Below are 15,500 nucleotides of genomic sequence, written 5' to 3'. Positions count from 1 at the left end.
AACCGTGAGCATGTATGGAAAGTGCTGCTTTTAAGTTCATAGGAAGCACTTTGCCACTAATTTGCTTTTTCAAGCAGCAACTCAGCAGTATAAAACTGCGTCTCCCTTTTCAGGCTTTAAGAACGGATATCAAAAAACGTACAAAAGTACTTTCATATACATTCATGGTTAGAGGGCTCTATGAACAACGGTGTGTTCTTTTAGATCTCTAATAAAAGACATGTTTCTTAGACACACTAAACATGTTGCCAGCCACGAGCGCGCACACACACACACATTTATATATTATATATAATATAGAACGATAATGATGCTAGCAGTTGTTGTAGTCTACATTTACCAACAGTTAATTCATATTACTACATTTCCTATGATCCATAACCAGAAAATGGTTATTTCTTGTCAGACCTATGAGTTGCTCAAAGAGATGCTCATGTTTGATGGTATTGGATCTAAAAGAGCGCAGACATTTTTAGTATGCCAACAAATAGTTTTTATTATACAAATATTGGTAAAGTGAATGCAAGAAACTGGGAAAGGTTTTGTGGTGGGATATATACAGCGTAGAGTAGCCACAATTTATTATAGTTCAGGGCAGCCAGCACCCGTGATTTTTATAACCGCCATGTTCATGATTCATGGAAGCAACAGCTCCACCAATTATAGTGTTAAGAGCAGCATCCTTATCACCTGCAGTTGTTATTGTTTACAATCCAAAAGTGACAGTTTATGGTGCATTTTTGTTTTGAGAGGATGAAACATTGACATTTCGTGTATTCAAGGAAGCGTCTTGCTGAGCTCATGGAGCATCCAACGATTATCTTTAATCTTATCTCTCAGCTGAGTGTACTCTTGCACCAGCTCCTCAAATTCTGTACCCAGGAACTCGTAGGAGGAGAGAATCTGTCGGGACACAGATAACTCATGTTTTTCGGTCTTCACAGCAGTTTCCAGACTGGCCCTGTGAGGGAAATGGGTTTTTTAGTCAACAAAAATCCCACCTCACACATCTAATCTATAGGGACGGAAGAGGGTGTCACCTGATTTTCCTATGAATATCAATTTTCTCAGGAGTGTATGTGTCTGTGAGCACCTGCAACTCCTCCATCCTATGGGGAATGAAAGTGCAATAAATAAATAGTACTCATCGCTCAATCAAGAATATGTACAAATTATCCATCAAGTTCACACATTTAACAATCTCACCGGAGCTTTAGGAACAAGGCATTACTTTTTGCCTCAAGGTACTCAGCGTTTGTGCGATCAACTTCAGATTGAGCTTGAAGACGAAGCTCTGAGGCAGCTTGTCGCAGGAGAAGAAGGCAGCGCAATAACACCTTGACATGCACATATAAGAAAATATTAGTAGTGGCATTATGAGGGAAATCATATTGATTGATATAAATAAGGAACTTTGTGAATCAACTATTTACCCCAAGGATTATCTACATACAGCATAGAAGTAACAGCATATCATCGCAGAATAGTGTCAGGTCAGTGAATCTTTTGGGAAGATTAGAACTAGCTTTTTAAAAGCTAATCACATCACTATAAGACACAATGATATGCACACAAATCACATTCATACGCACATGAGGATATGTTTCTTGCTGTCTTTCTAGCAAGGCTCCAGTCTCCATATACTTCTCTCTCTCATTCTGTAAACGTCTCTTCTCATCCTCCAATGTGCTGGCCAAGCGTAGCGCTTTTGCTGCACGAAGGACATCACCTTCCTCATCTGATAACGCAAGGCAAATGGGGGGGGGTGTGAAGAAACAGCAATTCTATTTTGTACATGTGAACCGCTATCATCTATCTGTGACATAATTCTGTACCCAAACATAACTGAGTAAAACGATCCTCTAAAAGATCTGTTGAGAACAAAATAACAAAAAAAATATGACTTGGCATGATCAACCAAGACCAAGTATAACCTAACTAGCAATATGATCAGTGCTTTCTGAACATCAAAAAGAAATACACAGAAAAATCCCTATAACCAAAAAATTAGAAATGTTGTGCCCCCCCCAAATAGAAAGTGATTAATGTGCTATGCCAAAGGGAATTAACGCAAACAGAAAACATGAAAGTGGATAAATGCAAAAACATCAGACCACAACAGTGTGAGTATGTGGCATTTATAACGGCCAACTGGAGTCATAATTCTACATGTATGTTAATACAGTGGAAAAGGCCAAACTCATGTGTGCCAAAACATTTTGCAGTGGTGATGCAACCAAATAATTGGCACAGTGTGCCAATTTCACACAACAACAAATGTCCAGCAAGATTCTCCCAGGAAACATCCTGCTGAAACCGGGGTTAGCTTCCTGTAAAAAGGCACCCAAATACAAAAAGGTACGGTTGATGGAAACATTGTTTAATTGGGTTAGTCATCGGTTGTTCAGCGCAAAGTAAGTTTATCTGGATACAACGAGACCAGTATCTGTACAAACCTGCCTCAGGCTGGTGAAAGGTAAGAAACGTGAAACATTTCTTTCTCAAAGACTCTTCAAGTTCTTTGTGTAGCCTATCTCTCATCCACAGAATGTGCTAGGAAGGAAAGTAAAGAAAATATATTGTAGGTCACTTTAAAGAGCCACTAAATTTGTCCTTTAACCCATTAAAATCAATGAATTTTGAGCCCAGCTTTGTCATGAAGGGGTTTATGTTAAACTGTGTGTACCTTCTAAGGTATACAAAATTTAAAACTGAAAGGAAGTGAAGAGGGTCCTCTTTTTTACCCCCATTGTAACTGCAATAAGATACAAGACTATAAGAGGCAGGCCTACACCAAATGCAGGAGACAAAATGATTTACAGCAAGTGTTTATTTTAATCATAATTATAAATGCAATGGTTTCCAGTTGAGAAGGAACAAAGATAAAGGGCATCTTGTGGCTTTTACCACGTTTGAAGGCAGAAGATCAAGCAAATCTTGCTTTTCCAGTCCAAGAAGAGACATAGAATCAGACAGAGATACTGTGTTTGACGTCAGCAATCGAGAGCATTCTGAGACCAGCATACATTGTTGCAGACTATCGTAGAACTACAAAGAAAACAGAAATGTGAAAGTTCTGATTTTGAGGTGTAAGTACATGGCATGAACACCAACTGGAATGTAAAAGTGGCATTTGGGACAAAATGATTGTAAACCCAACATCATTTTACCTTATTATCTTCCTCATTTAGAGACCCATCTTGCTTCCGGACCTGAAAATCTAATAGCATCTCTTGTATCAGCCGGTGAATGATCTCTGACCTGAACCAGACTTTCCTCCGCAGCCGCAGCTCCCTCTGTGTCTACAACGCAAAGGCATGGTCCTCATAAAGTAAAGGTACTGCACAGCAAGTACTTCTTCGCTTAACACAGTTATGTCATAATAAGAATTACAACTTTAAAATTGACCAAGAAGGGACACGTGATTTGACAGCTATTGCCGATGCACAATATATAATTATTATTATTATTATCTTTTATTTATATAGCGCCAACAATTTACGCAGGTCTTAATACAATACATAAGTTCAAGGGGTATGACAAGACGAGAATTGACAGACTAAGACAAACCGATACATTAGGTGGAGAGAGCCCTGTTCGCAAGCTTACAATCTTGAGGGAATGGGGTGACAAACATAAGGCACAGAGAAAGGGTGAGAGGTAGTGTGGCGGTTGTATCGATGACAAGGAAGTTCTAGCAGCTAAGATGGTATTGCTTCTCTGAAGAAGTGGGTTTTGAGATGTTTCTTGAATGTCGGGAGGGAGGGTGAAAGCTGAAGGCTCCTTGGGAGTAGATTCCAGAGATATGGGGCAGCTCGAGTGAAATCTTGTAGACGGGAAAAGGAAGAGGTGATAAGTGAGGAGGAGAGCCTTTGTTAGGGAACAGTTAAGGACTGGAGGGAGTTTATGGTTAGAGATGATAGGAATAAAATTGGTTAGGTTGACCATGTTGGTTAAGTTTGGTGGTTGCGAGTGATAGGAATAGGGAGGAATATGTGGGGGACAGAAGTAGCAGAGCAAGCACAGGCAGGTTTCACATATAAAGGTTAGTGTAGAGGTACTGGGATATTACACAAATGCGACTGGAAATATATATTAGATAGACATATGCAAGTTAATTTCAGAAGAAACGAATATTCTGCCTACCTGTTCTGCAGAATACCTTAACTCTCTCCTATACCGCCGTACTGATGTTAGCAGCCAGATGCACCAATATCTGATTGCTTTCTACCTCTATGGAATCTGTAGGTGGACTCCGTAATTCCCGCACAGTTAACAATAGCTTTGCAATTTAGGCTGCAGTTCAATAGCAACTAGAAACCCAGACCCACGGTTTTGTGTGGGACTGCAGGGTTTATTGACTCTTTCACATTGGCTGCTTATTTGAAACCTTTGGTAAATGTTTGTAAACTGTTATATTACAAGCAGCAAATTGAGGTAGTTCACACGATTGCCCAACATATAATGTGTTTCACTGCACGTAGGGTAAAATCTTACCGTATTTGCTCGATTATAAGACGACCCTGATTATAAGACGACCCCCCAAATCTTAATATTAATTTAGGAAAAAAAGAAAAAGCCTGAATATAAGACGACCCTATAGGAAAAAAGTTTTACCAGTAAATTTTAATTCATTTAAACACTTTTTTTAATAAAAGCTATGCTTGAGAAAAATATTTTGGTTTTATTTCCTTCTATTTTCCAACCTGCCTCCTAGTTATGCACATCTGCCCCAGAAGTGCCTTATACCCCCTATATGCCACTGTGCCCCATGATATGCCTTTTAACCCTCTAAATGCCACAGTGCCCCATAATATGCCTTTTAACCCTATATGCCACTGTGCCCCATGATATGCCTTTTAACCCTATATGCCACTCTGGCACTTAGAGGATTAAAAGGCATATTATGGCATATAGGGAGGTTTAAGGCATTTCAGGAGGCAGAGTGGCATTAAAGGGGTTAAAAAGCATTTCACAGAGCACTCTGCCTCCAGAAATGCCTTACACCCCCCATTTAACACTCCCCCTCCCTCTTCCAAACTTACCGGTGCTTCTGAGTTGGGGGGGCGCATAACACAGGAGGATCCAGGTCCCCTGCATCTGAGCCCCCGGTGCTTAGTCCGGGCAGCATGTAGAGCTCCACGCGATATAATCGCGTAGAGCTCTACACCAGACCTGGGCAAAGCACGGCCCGCGGGCCACATCCGGCCCGCTGAATAGCTCGGACCGGCCCGCAAAGAGTGTCCTGGTGACTCACCAATGAGTCCGGTGTCCCCCCCGCCCCGGTCACTTACCTTAAACTCCTGTGTTGGAAGCGTTTGTCTCGGGTGCCGGCGCTTTACGCTGGGCGCCGGCATATGACGTCAGACGCCGGCGATCAGCAGTGAAGCGCCGGCACCCGAGACAAACGCCTCACGCTTCCAACACAGGAGTTTAAGGTAAGTGACCGGGGCGGGGGGGGAGATCCTGAGAAGGGGGGGTTAGGGAGTTAGAGGGGAGATACTGAGAAGGGGGGTTAGGGAGGGAGGTCTTACTGTGTGTGTGTCTTACTGTGTTTGTGTGTCTTACTGTGTGTGTGTGTATCTTACTGTGTCTGTGTGTGTCTCACTGTGTCTGTGTGTGTCTCACTGTGTCTGTGTGTGTCTCACTGTGTCTGTGTGTGTCTCACTGTGTCTGTGTGTGTCTCACTGTGTCTGTGTGTGTCTCACTGTGTCTGTGTGTGTCTTACTGTGTCTGTGTGTGTCTCACTGTGTCTGTGTGTGTCTCACTGTGTCTGTGTGTGTCTCACTGTGTCTGTGTGTGTCTTACTGTGTCTGTGTGTGTCTCACTGTGTCTGTGTGTGTCTTACTGTGTCTGTGTGTCTCACTGTGTCTGTGTGTGTCTCACTGTGTCTGTGTGTGTCTCACTGTGTCTGTGTGTGTCTTACTGTGTCTGTGTGTGTCTCACTGTGTCTGTGTGTGTCTCACTGTGTCTGTGTGTGTCTTACTGTGTCTGTGTGTGTCTCACTGTGTCTGTGTGTGTCTCACTGTGTCTGTGTGTGTCTTACTGTGTCTGTGTGTGTCTCACTGTGTCTGTGTGTGTCTTACTGTGTCTGTGTGTGTCTTACTGTGTTCATAGCTTATTCAGTTATTGTAATAAATATTTTAGCCCATGTTTTAGCTCAAAATATTTTTTCCTTTTTTTTCTCCTCTAAAATCTAGGTGCGTCTTATCAGCAGGTGCGTCTTATAGAGCGAAAAATACGGTATGCACTCCGAAGCCTTGTTCATTTTGTTCACTTCTGTGCTGTGCTAATAGTTATTCAGGCCTTACTTATTCAAGCACCTCTACCAATGACGTAGGCTTGAATAACTTTATTAAACAGCACATAAGTTAACAAAATGGACAAGGCTTTGTAGTTTGTAGAGGTCTGGCCCTCTAAAACCATTCCAATTTCTCATGTGGCCCCATGGGAAAATTAATTGCCCACCCCTGCTCTACACGATACAATCGCGTAGAGCTCTACACGCTGCCCGGACTAAGCACCGGGGACTCAGAAGCACCGGTAAGTTGGAGGGGGCATAACACAGGAGGATGCAGGTCCCCTGCATCCTCCTGTGTTATGCCCCCCCCCTCCAACTTACCGGTGCTTCTGAGTCCCCAGTGCTTAGTCCGGGCAGCGTGTAGAGCTCTACGCGATTGTATCGTGTAGAGCTCTACGCGATTATATCGCGTGGAGCTCTACATGCAGCCCGGACTAAGCACCGGGGACTCAGATGCACCGGTAAGTTGGGTCGGGGGTTAACACAGGAGGATCCAGGTCCCCTGCATCTGGGTCCCCAGTGCTTAGTCCGGGAAGAGTGTAGAGCTCTACGCGATTGTATCGTGTAGAGCTCTACACGCAGCCCGGACTAAGCACCGGGGACTCAGAAGCACCGGTAAGTTGGGGGGGGGGGGGTTAACACAGGAGGATCCAGGTCCTCTGCATCGCTGCGGGGGATCTGGATCTTAGTCTCATAATCAGACCTATTTGAGGTCTGATTATAAGACGACCCTGATTATAAGACGAGGGGTATTTTTCAGAGCATTTGCTCTGGAAAAAACCTCGTCTTATAATCGAGCAAATACGGTATTACAAATCTTAAAACCTGCCATATGGGGTGTTAAAAATAATGCAAATTGCCAGGGTACTTACACAGTCGGGGTTTTATAAAGGGTCACAATTACAAAGATGTAAAAATGAATACACTAAATAAGATGGGTCTCTAAGCATTGAAAACAAGAAAAAAAAAAAAACGTGCAATGAGAGATGCCGTTACCTCTTCCAGCTCCTTGTTTAGGCTAACACTTGCGCCACTTGGGTCAAGCATCTGAGACACTTCCAACAAAAGTTTGCTAAATTGGGTATTTCTCTCAAGATCCTCCTCGACTAATGGAATTATTGAAAGCCGATTGCTTACTAACAACAAAAAACGAAAAGGGAGAGTTCAGAAGGCACTCTGAGCATTAACTTGTGCAGGTTAATCTTTGGAAAGGAAGGAATACGTTAAAGATATCTGGAAGAGACAGCTATGCGCTGCCCTAAGCCTTAATAAGCTCAATGTCACCCAAAGTTAACTCTTAAATGGACTTAAACTAATTTCCAAGTGCTTTTATATGCATTATAAAGAAAGCATAAAAATAAGTCCCTTAAGAGGAAGCTGCAGCTCCCTGCCTTCTCCATGGTCTGATGATAAGTGTCAGGGAAACACTCCAATTGGTGTGTGTGTGTGTGTGTTGTTAAAGTGCATACGATGGCTGGAGTTTCCCTTAAATCGGATAATAGTTGTATAACAACCCGATCAGGCATTCAATAAACTGAGTATTGAGACCCCCCCCCCCCCCCTTTAGCCGGATGGAGTTTGATGATTTCAAAGCCATTTATAGCAGGCTGTCTTTTTTTTTTACCGTAACTTAAATACTTAAACTCTAGAAAACATTACTTAATTGATGCATTATTAACCAATGATGTATCTACTGAATGTATTGAATAGCATATGCATTAACCACAAATACAAAAGTTCCTAATGCAAGGCCTATTAGAAAATAGTTACTAAAAGAGAAAACTCAATACAAATTGCCCCATACTACAGGACCAAATTGTGTAACTATTCTGTAAGGAATTTTCTATGGTCTACAATGTTTCTCAACGGAAACAATCTTTCAGGTACATACGAAAACAATGGCATTAAAAATAACATTCATAAATGAACTCGTTTTCCTTTTCACGCATTCATTAACACCCGTGTGAAATATAGCCATTCAATGCCAGGTGACAGTCAATGGGTTAAATAACAATCCGTAATCTCACCATACTGCAAAGTACGTGACATCTTCTCCTCGGGTATATAGCCTGTGCAGAAAAAGAAAGAAAACGTACTGAAAGGGCTGATTTGTAGTAAAAATCACTCAAACGAATGACTTTTTTTTATTTATTCTTTTCAAACTTCATTACCGGCGCACAAAATCTATAGCAACTGTCACCGGCGCGGGAAATGTTCAAGAACTGGACGAAGTGACGTCATCTTTGCGCGTCTCTAAGGAAAGTAAAACGCGCCGAATTCTAAGTGATTCTGGTCGGTGTTCTGGTCATTTAAGGGAGATCTTATTCTAAAGCGAGTGCCACATAGCAATTTACGCAGCTGTTTGCACTGCTGAATAAGATTATTTATGGAATATGTAACCCGAACTACCACAAGCCTGTATCATGTGATAGAAAAGCGATAGCTGCATTGTGTCTCGTCTGTATAGAAACTGTTAGAAATAGGGCTTAGATAGTTGCCGGTTTACCTTTTGAGCTACAGGTTCACCTGGTAAACTGCGGTGTCTGAACCAGTTTTGTTTTTAGTAAATATGTAAAATCGACTTCTGGGTTAGGTGGAGAGACAGATGGGTATGTTCAGTTTGCTTGAGAGTTGTTTCAGCCAGGGATGTAACAAGAAACCCCAGGTCTCCGGGGCAAATTACTCCGTGCCCTGCCTTCACCAAGCACCATAGTAGCTCCAAACAGCTTGTCACTGCCTGTAAACAGCCTGTCTGTGCCCTCTTTGCCCTCAAACAGCTTGTCTTTGCTATCTTTGTCCCAACCAGCTGATCAGTGTAACAGCTTGTCTGTGCCTTCTTTGCCACCAAACTGCTTCTCTCTACCATCTTTTGCCGCCACAGATCAGTGCCCCAAACAGCCTGTCTGTGCCATCCATGTTTCTTGACAAATGCAGCTTACAACTGAACTGTTAAAGGGAGATTTTGCAGATTGGTGTTTTTTCAGTAAGTTGAAGCCCCCGCTACTGTAGTAGATTGTAAGAAAATTCTTAGTGAAAAAGCCCTCTCCCCGTGGGTGTTACTTGTACCCTACACTTTGATGACCTTTTTCCGTTTTCAATTTGTGAAAAAATACCTTTTCTTAAAACCTCATTATAAAAATTAATTCTTGGCAAGTTTTTCCGGTATCAGAGCTGAATGTATAACGTATAGTTCAATAAATGAGATGAATTTCAATAAGGCTCATTGATTTAACTACACAGGGTCAGCACAGCACTTGCAGAAACAAGCTTCATAAGGGAGTGTGAAGTCTTCAACTATCCTGCAGACTCTATTCACTGCTGTCGTAATTTGTTAGTTTGATGGACCCTGGAAGCTAGGCTCATTTTGTGGTTTTTTTTTTAGAGGTTGTGTGTCCTTATTTTGTTGATATGGGTGGGCACATGTTATAGTATTAATTTTTTAAGTTATGAACATGAAAACTGGGAGCCACACTAAGGTGCAGGCTGTATATACTGGTCCCTGTACATAGTTAAAGATCAGATTTATTTTGTGGCTGGCACTTAAAGAGTTAAGCATAATCAGTGATTAGATTACACAGAATATGCCACAAAACACATCCCTTCCATGTATCTACATTCAGTCCTGATATTATAGCTTTCAATCTGAAAAAGTAAGAATGAACCTATGACATTGCATCACTTTAGCTAGTGGGTATCATAACCCATCAGCTATAGAAATGAGGGAATCTTGGACCATCAAGAACACCATCTCCTCACACTAAATGAGCTTAACATAACAGTAACACTTGTGATAAGATCACCTCCTTACCTGTTGCTTCTGTAAGTCATACTGTTTGTTACATACTACTTGTTATGTCCTGTCTACCCATTGTACAGGGCTACAGAATTTGATGGTGCTATATAAAACAATAAATAGTAATGATAAGTATACTCCCGTGTAACTTTATTCACTTTCACCAGTGGAAGCTGGCACCCTTTGGCTTTTTAACCACGCAGCCATCATGCTACCAAGCTATGCCTCTTGTTGTTAGTCACTCTAGCACACTTATATTTAACGGAGAAAAAAAACGTTACCATTGTCATGTGTAACAGCAAGGGCCACTTTGTTGCAACAGATAAAAACACCAGTTAATTTAACATACATGTAGATTTTTTTTTGTAATTTATATAGCACAACATATAGCTGCCCCATCAGTATTACAGGACACCGATGTATATTAAAGTGGGGCATCTTCTTTGTATTTGGCAAGGCACCATACCAATTGCATACATTTGGTTTTCATTTCTCTACAAATATCTAATTTGCTTACAAAAATATATATATATTGGAAGGTGATCTTTACTGAAGTTAACATTAATTATGAAAATAGTCATTTATTTTAAATTTTACAGCTGTGCAGTCAGCAAATGACAATTACACATGTACAGCTTTCATAGCGGTTTCGGTATGCCACACCATGCTGTAGATTCATTTTCTCTTCTTCTTTCATAAAATGGGAATCCCACCCGTCTTACTGTATGCTTCATTTTCCACATGTGAGTAACATTTCCCTAAATGTTTTCTTATCTTCAAACTTGGTAAACAGTCATTCATTCATCTTTTTCCACTTTAATCTGTATGTAAGAATTGAGGTCAGGGCAGAATGATTTCCTTCCAGTCTCTCCATCCTCCAGTTCCCCTTCATCATAGTTTTCTCTTTCCCAATCTGAATTGTAGAGGTGTGGGGGTAGTAACTTTACCTCTGCAGAGGGTAACCGGTCGGAAAGAGCACCATAGACACGATTGGCCTTGTTGCCATGTTTAGAGTGCGAGTCTATACTGTAACAAAGTCTGGACAACCCAGCTGCTCGAAAGCGCGGTGGTCGGGCTACCCAGACCCCAGGTTCTGATAGACTGTCCTCTTCATCTGACATTAGCTCCTCGGTCACTCCTTCCCATAGAGCTTGATCCTCTACTGAAAACTGCTGTACACCCCAGGAACGGTTTGCAAAAAGCTGCGTAGTAGACAGATGGAAACATGATTAGAGAGATGCCTGATTAAAAAAACATGTTAAAATGTCATAGATGTGTGGTCAAATAGTCATTGTGTATGGCGGAAAAGCAAAGAAGCTTCAGTGATGCAATGCACCCCCACCCTGTATCGCCGACTTCTCAGTTTCTTCTCCTCTTTCTCTTTCAGACTTTTGAAGGGATTCATTGAGTTTCGATACTCTCTTCTCTTGGTCAAGAAGTACGCGACACAGGCACCTGTCTCAGAAAAGCAGATCACGCTGTACATGAATGCCAGGCAGTTTAATGTGGACAGCACTTTGCAGTCAATATCATGTATTTCTTTACTATTTAGCTCACTGCCTACAGACCCAGAAGGTAAGCAACATGCTTTATAAATGAGGTGCTTTGGGTCATAAAATATGACACTATTTGACCATTTGTGGCTGGCAATGACGGCATCTGCTTAAGTAGTTCTTATGGCCAATCCACAGTTTTTAATGTGAATACTTTCATGTGCATTCTTAAAAACAAGCAAAAAATGACACTTACCTAACTTGGAAGATGCAGCCGCATCTGCTAGACAAACACACATACTACTAAAGAGTGCACAGGCAGACACAAGTCTATGAAGGAAAGGACTTCATACCCGGTGAAGATTAGAATTATTGGAGATTTGAGCTCCTGGCTACCTGCGAGCCGATACCTGCCGAGTCAGCAATAGGAGGGTGCCTATGGCCATCAAAATGTAAAGATAATATAGCTATCTCTCTGATTTGATTGTCTCACTGCTATAGTTACGCATTTATATCTTTGTTTGTGGAAACCCATGAGGGTAGATTAGAGGTTTTTTATGTATATTACTTAATAGGTCTTTTTTTATAGATATCGATATTAAAAGGTTATATTTTATGAACACATTTTCTTGCTACAAGGGACAGACTTTATTAGCATTGCCATGAAGTCAAAAAAGTCAACCAAAACATCACACGACTCAAAAGAATGGTAGTCTCTAGGTCTGCAAACAAAGCAAGTTTCTTGGTCTTACTTTATCTAATTTATTTTATGCTCAAAGAGGAAAAAAACTCCATGGGACATCCCTCTTAAACGGAAGCCACTCACCTTTTAATTCTTTATCTGTGTAATTATGGATGCTGGACACAAGTTCCTGTCTCAGCTTTTCCACCAGGAACTTTAAAACAGAGATATTCCAGGATGATTTGATGCTACAATGAGAGTAAAAGATGGAAAATCATATGTCATTTGAGGAGGACACTCTGGAACACTATACCATTGTTATTTATGTCCTCACCTCTCCGAGCCATTGAAGCGTTTATTGTTGGAGATGTGATTGTGAATGTTGTGTACCAGTTTCTGATGAAACAAAGAAACAGACTGTTATCAGGTATCTGTCACTAAAACACACAGACTGTTAGGGAACATAGAAGTTGACAGCAGGTAAGAACCATTCGGCCCATCTAGTCTGCCCATTTTTTCTTGATGTAACGACCTTGATCAGTCCTTGGCATTATCTTAGATTCAGTATAGAATTAAGCTGATCCTATGCATGCTTACATTTCATCACTGTATAAGCCTCTACCACTTCTGATGGAAGGTGGTTTTCACCACCGCCCTCTTGGTACATTACATCTAAACCTATGACTCTGCAGTCTTACACTATGGCCTCTTGCTTTATTATTTGTACTCTGAAAAAACGCCCTTGTACTTTATAAATACTTTAAAGGACTTTAACCCCTTAAGGACAATGGGCGGTCCCTAAACCCATTGAAATCAATGCATTTGGAGCCCGTACATGTATGGGCTTTGTCATTAAGGGGTTAATACGTGATTTGCGGATAGCTTAGAATTGTGCATGTCACGCACAACCAATAGTAAATTTAGAGATCGGGTATCAGTCTTGTAAATGGTAAAGAAACTTAAAATTGAGATCTTCAAAACAGCAACTGCTAGTAATGTTATGTTTAAACGTGTAATATTAATCCCTGTAATGAGTTACAATGGGTTTACAACTGTTGCTCTTAAATGCACAGCCTCCCCATAATGTGAACACACTTACAGACAAAACCAGATCCCGCTTCCGTCGGGAACATTTTTGACCGCTGCTTTTCTGGCGGCCGTTTGAGCCAGTGTAGAACTGTGATAATGGTGGCGAGGTCGATGGCCTCATGTCCAATGCTCCACTTGTGGCCTCTGCCATAATTAAGCCGCTGGGACTAAGTGAGCTATCCCTTTGTATCAAAAGATGAGAGTGTGTGGATTTATGTACTGGGGTGGGTGAGTCGTTCAATGCTTCCATTATATCGCCATTGGGCCGGGGAGCAGTTAGCTGCTTGACGAAGCTCGGAGCCAAAATTCTGGGAGCAGAGACTTCTGGGTTGAGAAAATCATCAATAGCCTGCAAGAGCAGATTATAACATCTTAGCTTATTCTTTTGAATATTGCAGAACCAGTGAATTTATGTATGCAGCATAACATTTTCTGAGTGACGAGGGTTTCACAATATACAGTCCTGGTATAGTAAGTGAGGTGCAGAGTTAAGAAGCAGAGCAATCGCTAGTACGAAGCAAACAGATAGCTAGGCATTTAGTTTAAAATACAACAGATGGTCCAGCACTGGTACACCTGCCAGAACTGCTGTAAACAGAAGCAGTCCTTATTAAAAGTGATAGACTGGGACTACCATGGGGATGAAGTAATCCTTCAGTCTGCACTGATATACACCAATCACGCTGTGGTGCTAATTAAAAATAGCCTTTTGGAATAGGGATTTAATGTACTGAGTTTGGGGTGAGGGTGGATAACCAAAATAAATTATATATATATATATATATTATTCATACTATAATCAGTATCAATCTCTTTTTACAGTCACAAACCGCTCTGCGGGAAGTGAAATCTGACTAATCGCACAAGTAATGGATCGTAACCAATAATGGATTATTAAGTTCCAGCACATTTCACAGCGCATTACAGACTTATATGCAAAAAAACCCCTAAAGACCGTTGAAAAAAGATGAGCTACCAAAAATATACATTAAGAAAAAAATTATATTGTAAAAACCATTTAGTCCCATTTTTAAAAGCCAAAATGATTTCACGTGCAACTCATTTGTAATTATTTACTGTATTGTCAGGTGCCTTGAGATGCAAATACTTAGCAAACAGCTAAATGCAGTTATGTTCATTAAAGTGTACGTGATGGCTGGTCACAAATCTACTGCAAAAAAAGAAAAAAAAAACATCTTACGGCGTGTTAAATCTTTCTATTATACTTGCTTTCTGTATACACTTTAGCACGTTTCTTAGATATTTCTGTGAATCTTGGTTTGAGAAAACCCAGGAGAAAAGTATCCACTCACCTGTACATGCATGGGACTGAGTAAGGGGGTAGCTTCAGCAAGCGTTGGCCCTGAAGGTAAGGATCCTTCCCTTGAAGCCTTGTCCAAAGATGGTGGGTGAAGCCCAGAAACTAAAGATGCAGATGCTGCACCCAACTGCCTCAGCTCTTCTATTACCACTTGCACACTACCAATTTCTTCAACCTCCTCTTCATCGTCCGGTGTTTTGCATCTTGCGTTGGCAATTGGCGTTTGATCTCGCTCTGGTTTTTCACACAACTTTCTTAGACTGCTGACTTCTTCCTGAAGGCTGCTTAGCAGGGTGCTGTTAGCCTTGGCTACACCTAACGCAGCTTCAGCAAGCCCTACTGCCTTCTCCACCCGTTGATAAATTAGGTGCAGTAGCTGGTCACATCCCTGAACTGCAACTCCTTGACCAGTAACTGTGATGGGAGTAACTCCTTCTGCATGGACTGATCCTCCTTGGCTACCTTCATTTTTACACCCACATTTTCCCTCATTTTGCCCCGACGGAGGGGAGAAGAGAATAGTGGCACTAAATGACATTTTTAGGATACTGATCAATCATATATGTAATTATTACCAGTCAGGGATTTTATACAAGAAACAGAGATTTAGGAGCACTTTTATTTTGCGGAGCTCACTGAACTATTGCAGAACTATTTATACCTGGATGATAATCTACATTTATGCTTGAAATCTTTATTAATTTCCCATAATTCAAATTAAGTTGCTAGTCTTTTAAACAGGCGCATGTATAACAATATATGTATATTGCTTTGTATATGTCCTCCTTACAAACTCTTTAAAAGGAAATATTTAAAAAAAA

The 15,500-nt window shown here is 41.1% G+C and overlaps 2 protein-coding genes across 2 annotated transcripts; both read right to left on the bottom strand.

Moving 5' to 3' along the window:
* Positions 1-777: 777 nt before the first annotated feature.
* Positions 778-8,350, bottom strand: LOC149300471 (HAUS augmin-like complex subunit 4). The gene is made up of 9 exons (XM_089484960.1): positions 8,329-8,350; positions 7,298-7,437; positions 3,171-3,302; positions 2,908-3,048; positions 2,457-2,553; positions 1,593-1,738; positions 1,207-1,337; positions 1,041-1,109; positions 778-961 (listed from the first exon to the last, which is right to left on the bottom strand). The coding sequence occupies exons 1-9, from the start codon at positions 8,348-8,350 to the stop codon at positions 778-780; spliced, it is 1,062 nt and encodes a 353-aa protein (XP_089341086.1).
* Positions 8,351-10,891: 2,541 nt separating this feature from the next.
* LOC149300470 (uncharacterized protein C14orf93 homolog) lies at positions 10,892-15,217 on the bottom strand. Its single transcript, XM_089484989.1, has 6 exons — positions 14,672-15,217; positions 13,369-13,707; positions 12,604-12,665; positions 12,414-12,517; positions 11,437-11,549; positions 10,892-11,296 (listed from the first exon to the last, which is right to left on the bottom strand). Exons 1-6 carry the CDS (start codon positions 15,215-15,217, stop codon positions 10,892-10,894), a joined length of 1,569 nt encoding a protein of 522 aa, XP_089341115.1.
* Between the last annotated feature and the right edge of the window lie 283 nt (positions 15,218-15,500).

Source organism: Sceloporus occidentalis, unplaced genomic scaffold, assembly GCF_023333645.1.
Source record: "Sceloporus occidentalis isolate IW3139 unplaced genomic scaffold, rSceOcc1.0.p SCAF_24, whole genome shotgun sequence".
Taxonomy (NCBI): Eukaryota; Metazoa; Chordata; class Lepidosauria; order Squamata; family Phrynosomatidae; genus Sceloporus; species Sceloporus occidentalis.
The sequence above is the reverse complement of the archived record's forward strand: the minus strand, read 5'-3'. Positions and strand labels throughout refer to the sequence as shown.

Coding starts and splice junctions, on each gene's coding strand:
- LOC149300471 (XM_089484960.1), bottom strand. CDS start 8,350: ATGTCACGTACTTTGCAGTATG. Junction 3,303..7,297: donor TAAACAAGGAGCTGGAAGAG/GTAACGGCATCT, acceptor TTTGCGTTGTAG/ACACAGAGGGAGCTGCGGCT. Junction 962..1,040: donor GATATTCATAGGAAAATCAG/GTGACACCCTCT, acceptor TTTCCCTCACAG/GGCCAGTCTGGAAACTGCTG.
- LOC149300470 (XM_089484989.1), bottom strand. CDS start 15,217: ATGTCATTTAGTGCCACTATTCTCTTCTCCCCTCCGTCGGGGCAAAAT. Junction 12,666..13,368: donor AGCGGGATCTGGTTTTGTCT/GTAAGTGTGTTC, acceptor TTGTTTCATCAG/AAACTGGTACACAACATTCA. Junction 11,297..11,436: donor TGAGAAGTCGGCGATACAGG/GTGGGGGTGCAT, acceptor TCTACTACGCAG/CTTTTTGCAAACCGTTCCTG.